Raw genomic sequence first — 17,065 nt, 5'->3', positions numbered from 1 at the left:
TGGCAGGTTGCTAGTTTATTAGTTATTTTCTAACTCCTAATCTCTCATTGCAGGTTCTTTACTTCAGCACTTTTCTTTACCATATAATCAACTATTCAGACATGCTGGTAATGCTGCAAAGGTTCCACCATCTGGAAGCACTTTTTATGGGGTGTTTGTGGGGGCAGCCGCACTGGGAGGAGTAATCTACGTGAGTATAAAGTATCTGCATCACATCTTTATTGATTGTTTGTTTTTTAAATATTGTTTTTCTAAAGTATGCCAGAATGATGCAAGTGATGTCCATTTATAAAGTATAAAATTGAGATGTATACACTTACATGCCCAAAATTTGGATCAGTGCTTACTCCTTTAAGTTTACCTGCGTGCTAAACAAGTTTAATAGGTATTGTAATGATAGCAAATATTCCCTTATACCAGGGAAAATTACTAGCTTCAGTTGCCTTTTTTTTTAAGTATAGACATAATCTGCCTGTAATGTACTACTCCACATACATTATCAATGCACAAAATATTTTCTTTCTATATAGCTATTTTAAAATTAAATAAAACATTGAATGTATTTCACATTTTCTGCTTCATGAAAATGACTCTTTGAGTCTCTCTTTTAAATAGGAATTGCGTATGTCCTTACCTTTAGTATTTGCAATGATTTTGTTCTTTTGTGGCAATATATCAAGCCAATGGTTTGACCTTCCTGATATTCATTCATTTACAGTTATTGCACTTTGATTCTTAGATGTAAAACAAAAGCTATGGGAATGAATTGGGTTCCTGAATGGTAAAGTAGCCCTTTATTGTGATGCCAGTATACATGTTTAGTATCGGGATCATGAATGTGGTATGTAAAATAAAGGATGATTAGCAAAAATGTGTACTTAACATATTACCTGCAAATATGCTAGATTTTGCAATGTCCTAGAAAATCTGATTGAGCAGTTGCCTTTATTTGACTATAAATGTTTTTTGCTGTTCTGTGCAGAAGTACAGTATACATAGATTTCATCCATATAGTAATTCTACTAACTTAAAAATAATGTAGAAATTCGTTTGATTAGAACTTAAGGCGCACATCCACTAGGCGATGGGGTAACGATAGTACGATTACAACTTCGTAATCGTACAGTCACTCCTCATCCCCTGTAGAGCCTGCACTGAACGATTTGTCATGCAGACACCCTCCCTCATCCCTGAACATGGCCAATATGTCGTTATCGGCAGATTGATCGTCATGTCGGCCGATGATTAATGTTGGAAACGACTAGCGGGACCACGCATCGTTGGTTATTTCCGACTTTATAGTGCACGACTAATGAGCGATTGAACGATTACGATGGGGGGGAGGTGTGGAGTTTTATATACAGGATGATTAATGTGTGGAATGTCTTTTTACATGAGGTAATCATTCATTAAAGTGCTGTTTAGGAAGTTTTTTTTTTACCCATCCCTGTGAGGCTACCCTGACAGATATTACTCTGGGGGTTTTGTCTTTCCTTTCTCACTGTAAATACAACTATAATATATTTACTTAATGGACCTGTTCCTCTCCCCCAACATTACCATGTCATTACTGACATATCAGTAACTTGCTGAATACACTGGTTTACAACAATGAATCTGGTTCATGCTACCTTTGACAATTCCCTGTCCTAGTCACGCAAAATGATATTGGTTCTTCGGAGAAATTGTAGCTGAAAAAATGTTTTTAAACGTAAAATATAATTTGAAAGAATTTTTTAAAAATAATTGCACCATTCTCTATTAGGTGTACAGAACGCTGCACACTGATAAATCCAGGTTTCGTGACAGGATGTCTACTTTCAATTCCATCAAAGAGCGCAGTGGTGAGTTTATATAATAATGAAGACATTCACTAAAGTGTGATTATTTAAAAGGATTGGTGTGACTTGGGCACAGAGAGTGAGTGATGGGAAATGTGCTCAGGTAAGGTGAGGTGTGTCAGACCTCTAGGGGGGGGTAGCGAAGGAAGTTTAGAAGGGAGTGCTCAGCCCTAAAGCTGGGTACACCCAATATGTCAGTGCGACACAGCAATGCAACTATACATTGCACGCTCTGTACACACTGCATGATCCAGTGTGCAACAGAGCAATGTATCGTTCCATGCTACATGTTGTGCAGGACAGCAGATGGGATGATACAATAAACAACACACTATACAATGTGTGCGAGATATCGTTCCGATCTGCGTCGGAACGATATATTGTACGGTACATTTTATAGAGTATACCCAGCTTAAAGTGTGTTCGTCTAGTATAGATAAATGAGAGCTGAAAATCACAACAGGTTGGTTATATTGAAACAATAATCTACAGTACATACAATATACCATACATTTGCTTTTTTTCTTGGCACATGGACAGAGATTTCTGTGAAATGGACGTTTCTGAGCTGCAGGGAGAGGTGACCGTGCATGGAACTGGTTCATCTTGTGGGAGTGTGTAGGCCAACTTTGTGCTACATGCTTGGGTAGGCCAACTCCTGTGCAGGCAGAGATGGATCACCTGTTGCAGACTAATCTTTTGCATCCACCATGGATTGAGTGAAAATGCTGATACTAATGACGATGGCTGCAAGCGCCAAAACAGTGAGCAGGCCGACTATCCATGTGAAGATGGACACATCATTGAATGAATGGGTGGATACCTGCATTAGCAAAAGTTAAAAAGCAGGCTGCCATGGAAAGCGGCCTTAAACTCAGAATCAGGCCCTATGTACTTCTATGAGGTAGTCTTGTTTGTTTAGAACAGTGGTTCTCAAACTCTGGGCCTGATTCAGAGCCGGACGCTCTGAACGAGCGCCCGCTCTGAATCAGGGCGTGTTTTTTTTTTTTTTTTTGCGAGGCGGCCTCTTGGACGCTCGCATAGCTGTGGGTTACCACCCACAGCTTATGCGAGCGTCCATGATGATGGTCGCGATGGTCAAGACCATCACGACCATCGGGCTTTGCGACGAGACCCTTGCGGTAGGGTCTCGTCTGCCGCAAGGCCTGGAGTGATTTTGGCCCTATCAGAGCCAAAATCACTCCCACTGACATCACTAGTGATGTCAGTGGGGCCGGACCCAGACGGTAGGCGTTCCCATGGGAACGCCTCCGTCTGGGCAGCCACGCCCCCGGCACGCCCACCAAAGGGGGCGTGCTGTCAATTATCATCGACAGCACACCCCCTTTGGTGCGAGACCCATAACAATGGCTACCCCGTCGTTATTCGGGTCTCGCGTATGCGCACGACGGAGGCGCCTCCGTCATGCGCATTTGGGAAACCGGCCCGCTTGCGAGCGCTCAGTGCTCGCGAGCGGGTCTGAATGAGACCCTCTGTCCTCAGGACCCCCACACAGTTCACATTCCTAGCAGGGGCACAGGTTACACAGGTAATGTGTCATTACTCATGAACACATTTTAAAAGATCCCCAGGTGGAGCTAATTATTTCACTTGATTCTGTGAGGAGAACTGGAAAACATGCACTGTTGGGGGTCCTGAGGACCGAGTTTGAGAACCTGTGGTTTACAAGAATGTCCCTTATAGCAGATTTAATAATCTGTTATTTCTTGTCTTTGAGTTCACAGATAGTCAGTCTCTTTTTCTAGGGGCCCATTTAATAATGATCGCATTTGCAATGTGATCTGGGTGCGATATTTAACAAAAAGCACATACAGGGACAGGGGTTTCGAAAAGGAGCCCGTCCCTGCAATGTGCTGGGAGTGAAGTGACCATGTCAGCGGTCTCTTCACTCCTGTGCCGGGATTTCAGTGCATGCATGGTCTACTGACCACGCATGCGCTGCGACCATTGCCGGGGAAGTTTTTGCGTTGTGTAAACCATAGGCTACAGCATCGCATTCCGGAGGTTGGTAAATATGGCTGCATTGCATCCCCCATTGAAAACTATAGGGATTGTGGCTGCCGGTGGGAATGTAGGGATCGCATCAGGCATTCCAAATATCTGCTACGGTCCCTCTATCATACTTTTGGGAGATACTAAATATTTGCGTTTACCACCCGAAAACGGGTGTTCTCGGGGAATAAGCCGCAAATGTTTATTGATAAATGGGCCTACTAGTGAGATTTGGTTTTGACTTGAGGTATTTATCCTACATTTTCTCTTTATCATGCTTTTGAGTATGCTGATTAAATTGCCTTTGAGGCAGTGAGGATAAAATTGGGAAGGTGGTTTTAAATCTGAATGCTTGAACTTCTTTTGGGCTGTGATTGGTACAGTGGTGCTTGAAAGTTTGTGAGCCCTTCAGAATTTTCTATATTTCTGCTGAAATTTGGCCTAAAACTACCTCAGATTTTCACACAAGTCCTATAAGTAGATAGAGAACCAAATCATACAAGTGAGACAAAAAAATTAGACGTGCTCATATTTTTATTGAGAAAAATGGTCCAATATCACATATCTGTGAGTGGCAAAAGTATGTGAACCTTTTGCTTTCAGTCTATGGTATGACGCCCTTGTGCAGCAATAACTGCTTCTAAACATTCCGGTAATTGTTGATTAGTCCTGAACATCGGCTAGGAGGAATGTTACCCCATTCCTCCATACAAAACCGCTTCAGCTCTGTTATGTAGGTGGTTTTCCTCCCATGAACTACTCGCTTCAGGTACTTCCACAACATTTCAATTGGATTAAGGTCACGACTTTGACTTGGCCATTTCAAAACTTTAAATTTATTTTTCTTTAACCATTCTTTGGTCAAATGACTTGTGTGTTTTGGGTCGTTGTCTTTCTGCATCACCCACATTCTCTTGAGATGCAGCTTAGGACATTTTCCTTTAGAATATTCTGATATAATTCAGAATTAATTGTCCCATCAATGATGGCAAGTTGTCTTGGGCCAGATGCAGCAAAACAGACCCAAACCATGGTGATGCCACCACCACCACCGTGTTTCACAGAGTTGGTATGAGGTTTTTATGCTGAAATGCAGTGTTCTCCTTTCTCCAAACATAACGCTTCTCATTTAAACTAAAAAGCTCTATTTTGGACTCCTCTGTCGACAAAACATTGTTCCAATAGTCTTCTAGCTTATTCAGTTGATCTTTAGCAAACTGCAAACGGGCAGCAATGTTCTTTTGGAGAGCAGTGACTTTCTCCTTGCAATCCTGCCATGCACACCATTATTGTTCAATGTCCTCCTGATGGTGGCCTCATGAACATTAACATTAGCTAATGTGAGAAAGGCCTTCAGCTGCTTAGAGGTTACCTTTTGTGACCTTGCGCACTGTTACACGCCTTGCTCTTGACGTGATCTTTGTTGGTCGACCACTCCTGGAGAGGGTATAATGGTCTGGAATTTCCGCCATTTGTACACAATCTGTCTGACTGTTGAGTGGTGGAGTCCAAACTCTTTAGAGATGGTTTTGTAACATTTTCCAGCCTGATGAGCATCAACAACTCTTCTGAGATCCTCAGAAATCTCCTTTGTTCGTGGCATGATACACTTCCACAAACATGTTGTGAGCATCAGACTTTGAGAGATCCCTGTTCTTTGAAATAGACAGGTTGTCCACTCACACCTGATTATCATGCCATAGATTGAAAGTACCTGACTCTAATTTCACCTTCAAAATATCTGCTAAGCCTAAAGGTTCACATACTTTTGCCACTCACAGATATGTGATATTGGATAATTTTTCTCAGCAAAAATGAGCATATCTGATTTTTTTTTTTTTTTTTTTGTCTCGTTTGATTTGATTCTATTTATCTTTTAGGACTTGTGTGAAAAACTGAGGTAGTTTTAGGCCACATTTCATCAGAAATATAATTCTGAAGGGTTCACAAACTTTCAAGCACCAATGTATATGTTGTGGTTTAGGGCTGGTGCTGAAGATCTTTTTTATGGAGACTTTTCTGACAAATCTTTGTCTCAATTTTTTAAAGCTGGTTGACTGGGGCAAATAGGTGACCTTTGCTAGTATTGAAGACTCCTTTGCCAGTCGTGCATTTCCCTCCTTTGTTTGGGTCTGTGCACTTTAGTTATCCTCTGCATCCCCTCCTGGTTCCGCAGATTCTCGTTTGGTGCACTGTTTGTTGTCCTTAGATCTGCCCCTATATCTAAAAGATTATACCCCCATGATTCTGTGGTGGTGTCTGGTTCTATTGGCAGTTCCTATGCAGGGAACCGTGCTGGTGCCTTGACTGTTTTGTTAAAGAAAGATTTGACCTGTGTTTTTCAATCCTGCTGCCAATATAATTGAGGATCACCACACCTCATGCAAACCAAACATAAAATACTGGCGGTGGAATGTGTCTCTAAAACCACTTTAAAAAAAAAGAAAATATAACAAATAGCTTCAACCATGTCAATAAGAATGAAGACCGCATTCTCAGAAGCTTCTCGCCTTATAAAAAGGTGAAAACGTGCACATAAAGGTTTCTTTCTTTATCTTCCTGTAGCACTTTCAACCTCCGGCTGAAATTTTTCTCCACATTCAAACAGAAAACGTATCATAGTGTTTAAAAGTATCACATTTATTTATCTGTCAAGACTGTGTATCCAGTTTGTGACCTGTTCCAGTGATCAGTGCGCCAGGAGGGAGGTGATTTACCCCGGTGTCATCCTCTACTTTGTTACATTTTTTTATCATGCCTTTATGGAAATGCCAAATATGGTACAAAGTGATTTTTTATGATTATATTTTTTGCCAATAAATGTGATACTTTTAAACACTTAAGTTTTCTGATTGAATGTGGAGAAAAATTACTGCGGGAGGTTGAAAGTGCTGCAGGAAGATAAATAAAGTAACCTTTATGTGCACATTTTCACCTTTTTATAAGGTGAGAAGCTTCTGAGAATACTAGAACTGTCTTCATTCTTATTGATGTGGATAAAACAATTTGTTATATATTTCTTTTTAAAAGAGCTTTTAGAGACACATTCCAGCGCCAGTTGGCTTTCTCATATTTTATGTTTGCCTTGACTGTTTTGGTTTGTTAGGTAACTACAAATCTCCTCATTGCCACTCCAGTAACATGTAAAAATGTAGGGCCTGCGCCAATGGGTGCCCACTCTCTGCGACATAAGGAGAACTAGTGGGTTTCCCAACTTAACCCAATGGAAATAGAATTGAAAACAGGAGAGTATCTCTGGCGCTGAGAAGGGTACTTTATAGATCAAAATTTATTTGTGACACTTCCACTAGGGTATGTACTTAAGCTCTTTTCGCACACAAAGATCAAGCTAAATTCCAGCGCTGTATACCTAATTAAATAATGTGCATATAAAGTCAACCCTAATTAGGGGGGTAAGGGTTGCAGCAGATTCTGTGTTAGTTTGCAAATAGAGAACAAGATGAATATATAGAAGCCTGCACTACCCACACCCAATCTCAAATTGATTCTAAAAATTAGATGGAAATTAGACACCCATGTAAAAAACCTGCTAAGAATACATTTTATTTATTTGACCCAGTACGCAGGTCCTAAAACCTATATATAAAACTAAAAATAATTCACATTCATTAAAAAACATAATATACATTGACCACTCGTAAAAAAAAATTAATAAGAGCGATGAAAGCGGAAATATTGCAGTTATCCTGGCCCGTAAATAATTCACAATAATCCTGCAGCTCTTAGATATTTTGTCTCAAGCTGACATTCATTCAATAAAGAAACAACGTTTCTCAAAGCAGCCGACTTGGTATATGAGGTTAACCAGAGATTCTCAGCTAAATAGCATGTATCCAAACAACTCCGTTTACAGCGGGTAGCAAGATTTTAATATGCATTTATATCCATACTCCAGTCATGACTGTAAAATATTTGAAGGTGTAATATGTGTGAGTACATTTTTTTTATTTTTTCAGACGCAGGTCTACTCTCTTTAATCCGTTCAGGTGACTGTTACCGCCTGAACAGTGTACCCGAGCTTTTATACAGGGGAAGGGATCTTTACCCTTCAGCCTGATACCGCCCCTACACTGTGATTGACAACTCCCCCGCCCCAATACCGCATCCCCTGCCCGGCAGTCCTCCCCGTCCCAGTGCCGTGTCCCCTGCCCCGCTGTGTTTTCTAAATGGTGAACACAGCTGGCATGTGCATTATGGTATGCGTTCGGATGCCAACGCTTACATTACCTTCGCCAGAATACCGATGTCTGTCAGAGTCCCGGGGTCGGATGCCGGCGCCAGGATTCTGACAGGATGCTGAAGGTAAGTAACGGGGTTGGAGGGGGGGTTAGGTTTAGGGCTTAGGGTTAGGCACTAGGGGGAGGGTTAAGGTTAGGCACTATATTATAGATCATTATGCTAGATTAGATTATTGATCTGTTCTACTTCTCCTAAGTACTTAAGCACTGGACTCCTAAAAGTAGAATATGCATATCCTGTATGCACTTAACAAAAAGATAAACCTCTTTACTACTATTATTGTTGTTACTGTGTGTGATTTGCCACAGTGCTCTGCAGCACTAGATAGTGGGGAAAACACAGCATACATAAACAAGGTATACAAAAATATAAGCAACTGGCAGGCAGGCCACTGCATATGAGGGCTCCCAATGTAATGAGAAAAGAGCACAGCTGAGACTGGCAGGCAGGCCACTGCATATGAGCGCTCACAATGTAATAAGAAAGGAGCACAGCTGAGACTGGCAGGCAGGCCACTGCATATGAACGCTCCCAATGTAATGAGAAAAGGGCACAGCTGAGACTGGCAGGCAGGCCACTGCATATGAGCGCTCACAATGTAATAAGAAAGGAGCACAGCTGAGACTGGCAGGCAGGCCACTGCATGTGAACGCTCACAATGTAATGAGAAAAGGGCACAGCTGAGACTGGCAGACAGGCAGGCCACTGCATATGAGCGCTCACAATGTAATGAGAAAAGGGCACAGCTGAGACTGGCAGGCAGGCCACTGCATATGAACGCTCCCAATGTAATGAGAAAAGGGCACAGCTGAGACTGGCAGGCAGGCCACTGCATATGAGAGCTCACAATGTAATAAGAAAGGAGCACAGCTGAGACTGGCAGGCAGGCCACTGCATATGAGCGCTCACAATGTAATAAGAAAGGAGCAAAGCTGAGACTGGCAGGCAGGCCACTGCATATGAGAGCTCACAATGTAATAAGAAAGGAGCATAGCTGAGACTGACAGGCAGGCCACTGCATATGAGAGCTCACAATGTAATAAGAAAGGAGCAAAGCTGAGACTGGCAGGCAGGCCACTGCATATGAGAGCTCACAATGTAATAAGAAAGGAGCAAAGCTGAGACTGGCAGGCAGGCCACTGCATATGAGCTCACAATGTAATAAGAAAGGAGCGTAGCTGAGACTGACAGGCAGGCCACTGCATATGAGAGCTCACAATGTAATAAGAAAGGAGCACAGCTGAGACTGGCAGACAGGCCACTGCATATGAGAGCTCACAATGTAATAAGAAAGGAGCACAGCTGAGACGAGAAGCATGTATGGCTCAGAGTAGAGGTGGAGTCAGTTGTCAGTAGGTTTGTTGTCGCAATGATAAGTATTTCAGCTGTATGAATGCAGCTAAATCAAGGCTTAACAAATTTTTGTAAAATCTATGAGCCAGTTTTAAAGTTTAAGAGGTGGACCATTGTCCTTGACCAAAATATATGAAAACTTGTATAGACCACCACACATGCCCCTTCAATGCCAGACATGCCATCAGACCACCACTCATGCCTCTTTAATGGTCATCAGATTTTGCCACATGCCCCCAAATCAAAATGTCATGCAGTAGTGCCCCTAATTTCAAATGTTATGCAATAGTGCCCCCAATTCATAGTATGCTACACTGTAGGGCCCCAATTCATAATATGCCACACTGTATAGTATGCCACAATGTAGGGCCCCAAATTGAGATTATGCCACTGCACCACTAAAGTTATCTCACTAAATAAGTGTTTAAAGGGAGATGTAGATGCAAAGTATTGTATGGAAAGAGGCACTCTAAAGGAGCTAACTTACTTCCCTGGCAACCACATCACCCATCCAGTGGCACACCACAAGTGTGAGGACAGATGACCTGCTAAATTACCATCAGAGTTGTCAAACTATGGGGGGGAAATCAGTTAGCTGCGATAATTTACCACGGCTAATTGATTCCCCAAAACTATTCAATTAGCCCCAACGGCAGCCCACAGGCTACAGTTAATGGGGATGTTTTTTTACCGGCATATACCGGCACTGAAATCCCGACCACAGGCATCCCAAAGGGAAGTATCAGGCGGTAGGGGGAGGATTAGGTTTAGGGTGGTGGGAGAGGGAGGTTAGGTTTAGGCACTAGGGGGGGAGGTTAGGCCCCGGGAGGTAGGAGTAAGAGTTAGTCAGATTCCCGACACCCAAAAGGAAAGAAGGGAAGACTGTCAGGATGCCGCTGTCGGTATTCTGACCAGCGGCATCTCGACTGCCGGGATCTCATACCCAACCCATCTGGAAACTTATTACAGATTGTATGTGTTAACAGCCGTTACCAGAGTAATTTAACAGGCAAAAAAAAGGCGCTCTAATTGAATAGCCCCAGGCATTAAAGCCAGAGGCTACCTCCCTTTTTCACATGTGTTAAAATTAATGAGGATAATTAAATTCCCCCCTCTAATTGTATTAAGGGATACGTAAATAAAAAGTCTGTTCTGGAAAGCAGCACCCTAAAGGAGATATCTAACCTCCAAGGCAACCACACCTGATATCAAGTTTCCCACCATTATGTTTGTTAACTTTGTAGGAGCATTGTGCCTCCCATATACACAAGTAATAAACAGTAGTTATACATTCCTTGGGCTCCTGGCATTTTCCAACACACATCTGACACACCCAACACTCATCATTCGTTCCCTTAGAATCATTTCTGGACAGTCACTGGCATCGAACACTTTGCACTACACAGGTGAGCGCAGAGTACAAACACTCTGCTCTGTGTCACGTTTCCACGAGACCGGCCATCTTGAGTATTCGGCTGCTCCGAACAACTTAGGCTAGTCATCATGAGCGCTGATTACACACTTATGCCTTACTATCCCAAGAAGAAACTGGATAAGAGCGCGTAGTACCCTAACCATTGCAATAACACTGGAGGAGGGTATCTGTGTAGAAAATGTAGCAGCCGGGTACAGACAAAATAATGAAGGCAGCCAGACTATGCTCATTTGAGGATTCAGCACGCACTATGTGTAAAGCTTGCAACATACATTACCGTGCATCATGTTATGATGACCCTCCTTTGCGGTATCTGATCTACAAGCTGCTCTGGGACCGGCAGCATCTAGCTCCCTTGGGTTCACATTCTTCCCTCATTCTGATGGCACTCTGCAGCAGCAGGGAGATAGACCAGACGCCAGCCAGCCACCCACCCACTTGGCAGCATCTTTTGTGGGCAGAATAATGGAGGTGGAGCCACACTGGCTGGCACGCACTCCTCATGTGACAGACAAGCCATGTCTACTTTTGTAACTACCTCTGGAGGAGCACAGCGCTTTTTTTAAACAATATATAATTGGCTTTATTAGTACTAGTAAACCTAGTTACAGGACTAAAATCTTGGTCGCCATGGAGACCTGGTCCCCGGATTTGTCAAGCTAAATGCACCACTGGTAAAGATCAAAAAAATCTCTTAAGTTGTAAAACTGGCATTATGATTAGCAAACAAATTGTTTTATTTGTTCAATTGTTCAGATTTTAGTATGTGCTCAAAGCCACTGTGCCTATTTGTTTTAATAATTAAGAGAGCTCCTAAAGCTTGCTTCCACCACCACCTCTCCCGCATAGCCCTTGTTTTTTTTAAACTTAAAATAGATCTGTTCTCCCACATTTTTTATTTGCATATATTTTAAAAGAAAGTGTATTAATTATTTATTGAGTTAAGGGATAGGCATATTGTTTTTTGTTTACTGCGTATAGTACACACAGCAGAATCCATTCTTGTGGCCAATATATGAAGTTAAGACCTTTCTGGGGTCAGTAAATAATACAAGGTACATACTTATGGCAAATAAAGAAAGCATAAAATATATAATGGTCACTGGCATAAAGAGGGAGATCTACGAAGAGGTGGGTCATTCTATAGAAAGTGAAACCAAACTGACAAAAAATAAATTAGCAAAATCGCTGCTTTTTCAAGGTAAATTCGGTCTAAAAAAACATCAGTGTTATACTGGTGAAGAGATATGTGACAACACTAGTATTTCTGTAGTGTTCACTCTAGACATTTTTTAGGGCAGGGTGCTGATTACTTAGGAGGGCACATCTGCGCACATCGAAGGTGCCCAAAAAAGGGTGTGGCCTCTCCTGGAGGGGTGTGGTCTTGTGGCATCTCCCTTCCCATCATTCTGGGGGCGTGCCCAGCCTATTTCACATAAAGAAGACACTCGTGATTAATATGGAGAATGAGCATCTCCTACAGTGAACAGGGACATTGTAATAGGACACTGTGTGGGTAACAGTACAGGGCAGGGGTCAGTATAGGCAGTCGCCATTCACAGAGACCCCATCCCCTATTCGCTTTCAGCAGCAGTTTCCACGTCCGGTGTTCACCTCCCCCCAGCAGCTCATGTTTTCTGGAATTCTCTGCAGGGTAAGTCACCGGGTGCTGCAAACCCGCAGAGGTCAGCAAGAGATGAACGGGGCACCAGGGTGCCCTCCAAAAGGGCAGGGTGCATTTTAGCATTTTAAAATCGGGCAGGACACTGCGCCCCGCCAAAACGACCTAGCGGGAACGCTATTTCTGTAAATGCTAATCCTGAAGCTAGCTACTAGTGGAAACATGCATGTGAATAGCAGTATTTCAACAGAAAGTTTAAAAGATTTGTTATGGCTCAATAATAATGGGTCATAACAAATGTCAAGTGGACCAGGGGGGGTCCTCACTTGACCATCTCCGATTTTGTTGAAATTTGCATGGTTGGTACAGTATATATGTAGAACTAACTTTGGTAAAGTTTCAGTTCACAGTATGCAATAGTAGTGGAGTTGTGGCCCTGGTAGTGGAGGTAGGTGAAACTGTCTCAGACTCCATGGTGCATAATCGGCAATGTTCAAGTAATTGCTGTGGCAGATCTAGGAGAGCAGAAGATGTGAAAGTGCACATGCTTATACAACTGCTGATGCAGATTTCAAAAGTCGCTGACTCAAGGCTTACAAAAAAAAGTACTTTTTTGACAGTAAGAGACCAAAAAATCCTTTTGTGTTAAATTTTTTTCTGGAATTCAGCTGCCCATAGCTCCAAAGGAAAACATTATTTTAGTATGATATTAGTATAGCTACCTATCCAAGTGGACACCATCACAATCCTAAAATAACAGACTTTAAAATTACTTTAGTTTCTGTGATGATGTCATCTAAAATTGCTTTCACAAATCTGTGTTAAATTTACCGCCATCTTTGACGTCCAAAAGCAAAAAAGAAAAATTTTCTTGAAACAACATTCAGTAAGAAGAGCAGACTTTAAACTACAACATATATTTTTTCTTGATAGGGGTTTTGCCTCAGAAGGGATAAAATAGGTTTTAAAGTTAGGTCACTTTCGGCTATGCTTCTTTTTTGTTATTCGACTTCAAAGATGGCGGAAAATTTAACGCAAGATTTGTAAAAGCAATTTTAGAGGACATAATCACAGGAAATAAGTGTCTTTTAAAGTCTGTTATTTTATGATTGCGATGGTGTCCACTTGGATAGGTAGCTATACTAATGTCATACTAAAATAATGTTTTCCTTTGGAGATATGGGCAGCTGAATTCCAGAAAAAATTTAACACAACAGATTTTTTTGGCCTACTTTTTGTGTAAGCCTTGAGGCAGCAGCAGTTGTATAAGCATGTGCACTTTCACATCTTCTGCTTTCATAGATCTTCCACAGCAATTACTTGAACATTGCCGAGTGTGCACTTGCGGAGTCTGTGACAGTTTCACCTACCTCCACTACCAGGGCCACAACTCCACTACTATTGCATACTGTGAACTGAAACTTTACCAAAGTTAGTTCTACATAAATACCAACCTTTATGCTAAATTTCATCAAAATCGAACATGGTCAAGTGGGGACGATTATCAAAATTGGTCCACTTGACACGGAATGACCCTAATATAAATTTTAGTACACCTACAAATATACATAAAATAATTAACTGTGTGGCTTACGTTCATGTTACATTAGACAATGAAAATGCACATGTCCCTTTCCGTCACACTGGATGTCCCACTCCGTCACTAAATCAATTGGTTTTTTTTGTACAAAGAACAAATACACAAATATTTAGATTAATATATTATTGCTTACCCTGCACAGGCAAAATCAGAGCCCAGTCCAATCTAATTTCACATAAGTATAATTTTATTTTACCTTGGAAGGATTTTGTATTTTGTCTTGTTCCATCACAAGTACACTGTCTGTCTTTTTTTTTTTTTTTTTGGCAGCAATTACTAATTTTTATTTTACTACAATCAACTTTAAGCTTTAACTGATTTATGACAAAAGAGAGCAAGTTTTAGATTCATTATTCAATCTTATTCATGGAATGGGACTTCATTTTAAATTTGCCCAAATGTCCCATTCCATCACATGTAGTGGCCCAGGTGATGTGTCAAATGTGCTATAAGCAGTGCTTTTTGGTATATAGGGCCTGATTCAGAGATGTATTGTAACCCAATGATTAGCGTATATCTCAGATGGTGAATGGTCTGCGCATGCGCAGGATCTGTACTATGCAGAACGGGTTCTGCGATCTCTCCCACAGACCCTCCCAAGTTGCAGCACGATTGACACACTGTGGAGTTTGGGGGGCGGGGAGTAGCTTGTCACAGGGACAATGCCAGAGTGTGTCAGTGGATGCAGATTTCCTCACCTTGCAAGTGGCCAGGAGTCGGCCAGGCTGTGTTAAACTTCAGCCTCAGCAGCCTGGCCAAAGGAGCAACTATAGCGACCATTGGTCACAATGGTTGTAATGGTGATCCCAGGCTGCGACCTAGGTCACAGCATTGGGATCGCAGATGCACCAAGGAGGTGTCTGTTTGAGCATTTTAGATGGACTGATTTGCACAGCCGCTTGTGTGTGTCTCTGCAGTTCCGTCCATCACTAAATCAGGCCCATAGTTCTAAAGCTGGGTACACACGTAAAGATTTTCTGTCCAACCATCCAACTAGTTGATTGGTTGGAATGAAAATCTGGTAACATATGGGAGTAAATGATGATCAGCAATTTGCTCATAAATGTCAGAAAACAGATGAAAATGGTCGTTCAGACAAGTTTATTAAATGTTTGCTCTAAACAATTTGTTCAAACAGTTTTTGTCCATTTTCCGGCGTTTGGGAGTAAATTGCTGACTGTCATTTGCTTTCATACCTTACCAGATTATCATTCCAACCAATCAACTAGTTGGATGGTTGGACAGAAAATCTTTACGTGTGTATGCAGCTTAACTTCCACATGTGTCAAAGCAGATAACTTAGATTAAACATCAACGGTACTTGCAAACATCCGATGAGTCCACCATATCCTTGGAAATCGTTTAGATGTTGCTAAAATATAATAAGCGCACTTTTGTGGCTTATTTTTACACATATCGGCATGTTTGTATGTGTTCTGTGCAGTGGCAGCATCCGTGGCGGTCCGTCTGTGTATAAGATTTTCAAATGTTTGCGAGATGTCGAGCTGTGCGGCTGGCCAGGAGGCAAGATGAAGTGTATCAGCCAGCACACTATAGTGATGCGCTGCAGAACTTGCAAGGATTGCTGGACGGGGAGAGTTTTCTCTCCCCCTTCTGTGACGGCCAAGATGTTAGATCTATGCATTATTGCTTCCTACTTCACCTCAATAAAAGTAATTTGCACTGGACGTGTACTCTAAATACTGCACTAGGGGGCTTCCTGTTCTATCTATATATTATAATATACTATATTGGTTGTGCATAAATATTAATGAGTAAAGCCCAAGAAACATTAGCCTGATGAGTCTGGAGGAAGTCTGTTTAACTAGTTGTTGTTTGTTTTAGCATCAGAATCAGAATCCGCAAAGGCTGAGGGGGTTGTTAAACAAGGTAAGAGACTGGAGTGATCACTGTACCTTAATTCTTTCTGTGTATTCCTGTTCTGCTATGTTTAGTAGAGACCACGTAAACCATTTCTCACTCCTGTTTAGAAAATGAAACTGTAGTAACTCCACCTCCTGCAGTACTGCCATCCCATGTGCCATTTCTTCTGATTGGAGGAGGTACAGCGTCATTTGCTGCAGCTCGATCAATACGTGCCAGAGATCCTGGGGCAAAGGTGGGTACATTGTAAACGGTTACAATAACCCTATTGTGTGTTAATAGTATCCTTATAGAATCATGAAATTTTACCACAGAAATCAACCTACATGTCTATCTAATCTGCCTGAATCACTTATTCTATACAAATTTGGACTTTCTGAGCTCTCAACCCTTATAATCTACTTCATTAGCTCTATCAAATCACCTCTGTTCTTTCATCCTCCAAACTGTACTACTTTTACTCTTAAAGCCTCTCCTAATATGTTTAGTTATACTTCCAATGTACCATTATTGGCAAGTTTTCTTCAGAGGGTTTTCTATATATATTTTCCTTTCCAAACTCAATGGCAGCCACAAAGTTTTTGGTAATTTTATCTATGGTGGCTTAACTATTCCCGTCAAGTCTTGAGGAACCACGAGGCACACCTCTGGGAGTACAAGCAAAGACTGGTTACTGGTTTCTTCCTCTCTGTGTAAGGGGCATGCACTGGGATGGGACTTGAGCACATAGGAAATCACTTCCAGGTCACACTGTAGACTAACGGGAGGCTATGCACACTGCTTTGCAGTTCCGGCAATATTCAATATGGGTTTTTGCAAATGGAGTGTAGGCAAGCCAGCAAAAAGCCAACTGTTGGAAGAGTACTGAAGAAAAATATTGGTAAAGTATTAAAGAAAATAAAAGAAGCAAGTCATTGTGTATGTGCAGCATTTGATAAGCCTTTATCTGAGGAAGTATTGGATTGTATTTCTCCATTTAAATACAGGTTGGGTCTCCCATATCCAAATAATCCGAAATACGTAATATTTTAAGCATAACTGAGAGAGATCCATCAAAA

The 17,065-nt window shown here is 41.7% G+C and overlaps 1 protein-coding gene across 1 annotated transcript in view; it reads left to right on the top strand.

The window, feature by feature from the left end:
• AIFM1 (apoptosis inducing factor mitochondria associated 1) overlaps positions 1-17,065 on the top strand; it is an 80,711-nt gene that overhangs the window by 1,892 nt on the left and 61,754 nt on the right. Inside the window, exons 2-5 of the mRNA XM_088467394.1 lie at positions 54-190; positions 1,766-1,844; positions 15,969-16,013; positions 16,115-16,242. Of these exons, the coding sequence (XP_088323520.1) occupies positions 54-190; positions 1,766-1,844; positions 15,969-16,013; positions 16,115-16,242 (389 nt within the window). The remainder of the gene's footprint in view (positions 1-53; positions 191-1,765; positions 1,845-15,968; positions 16,014-16,114; positions 16,243-17,065) is intronic.

Source organism: Taudactylus pleione, unplaced genomic scaffold (assembly GCF_031769625.1).
Source record: "Taudactylus pleione unplaced genomic scaffold, aTauple2 ptg000009l, whole genome shotgun sequence".
Taxonomy (NCBI): Eukaryota; Metazoa; Chordata; class Amphibia; order Anura; family Myobatrachidae; genus Taudactylus; species Taudactylus pleione.
Note: the sequence above shows the minus strand (reverse complement) of the source record. Positions and strands in the feature narration are given on the sequence as shown.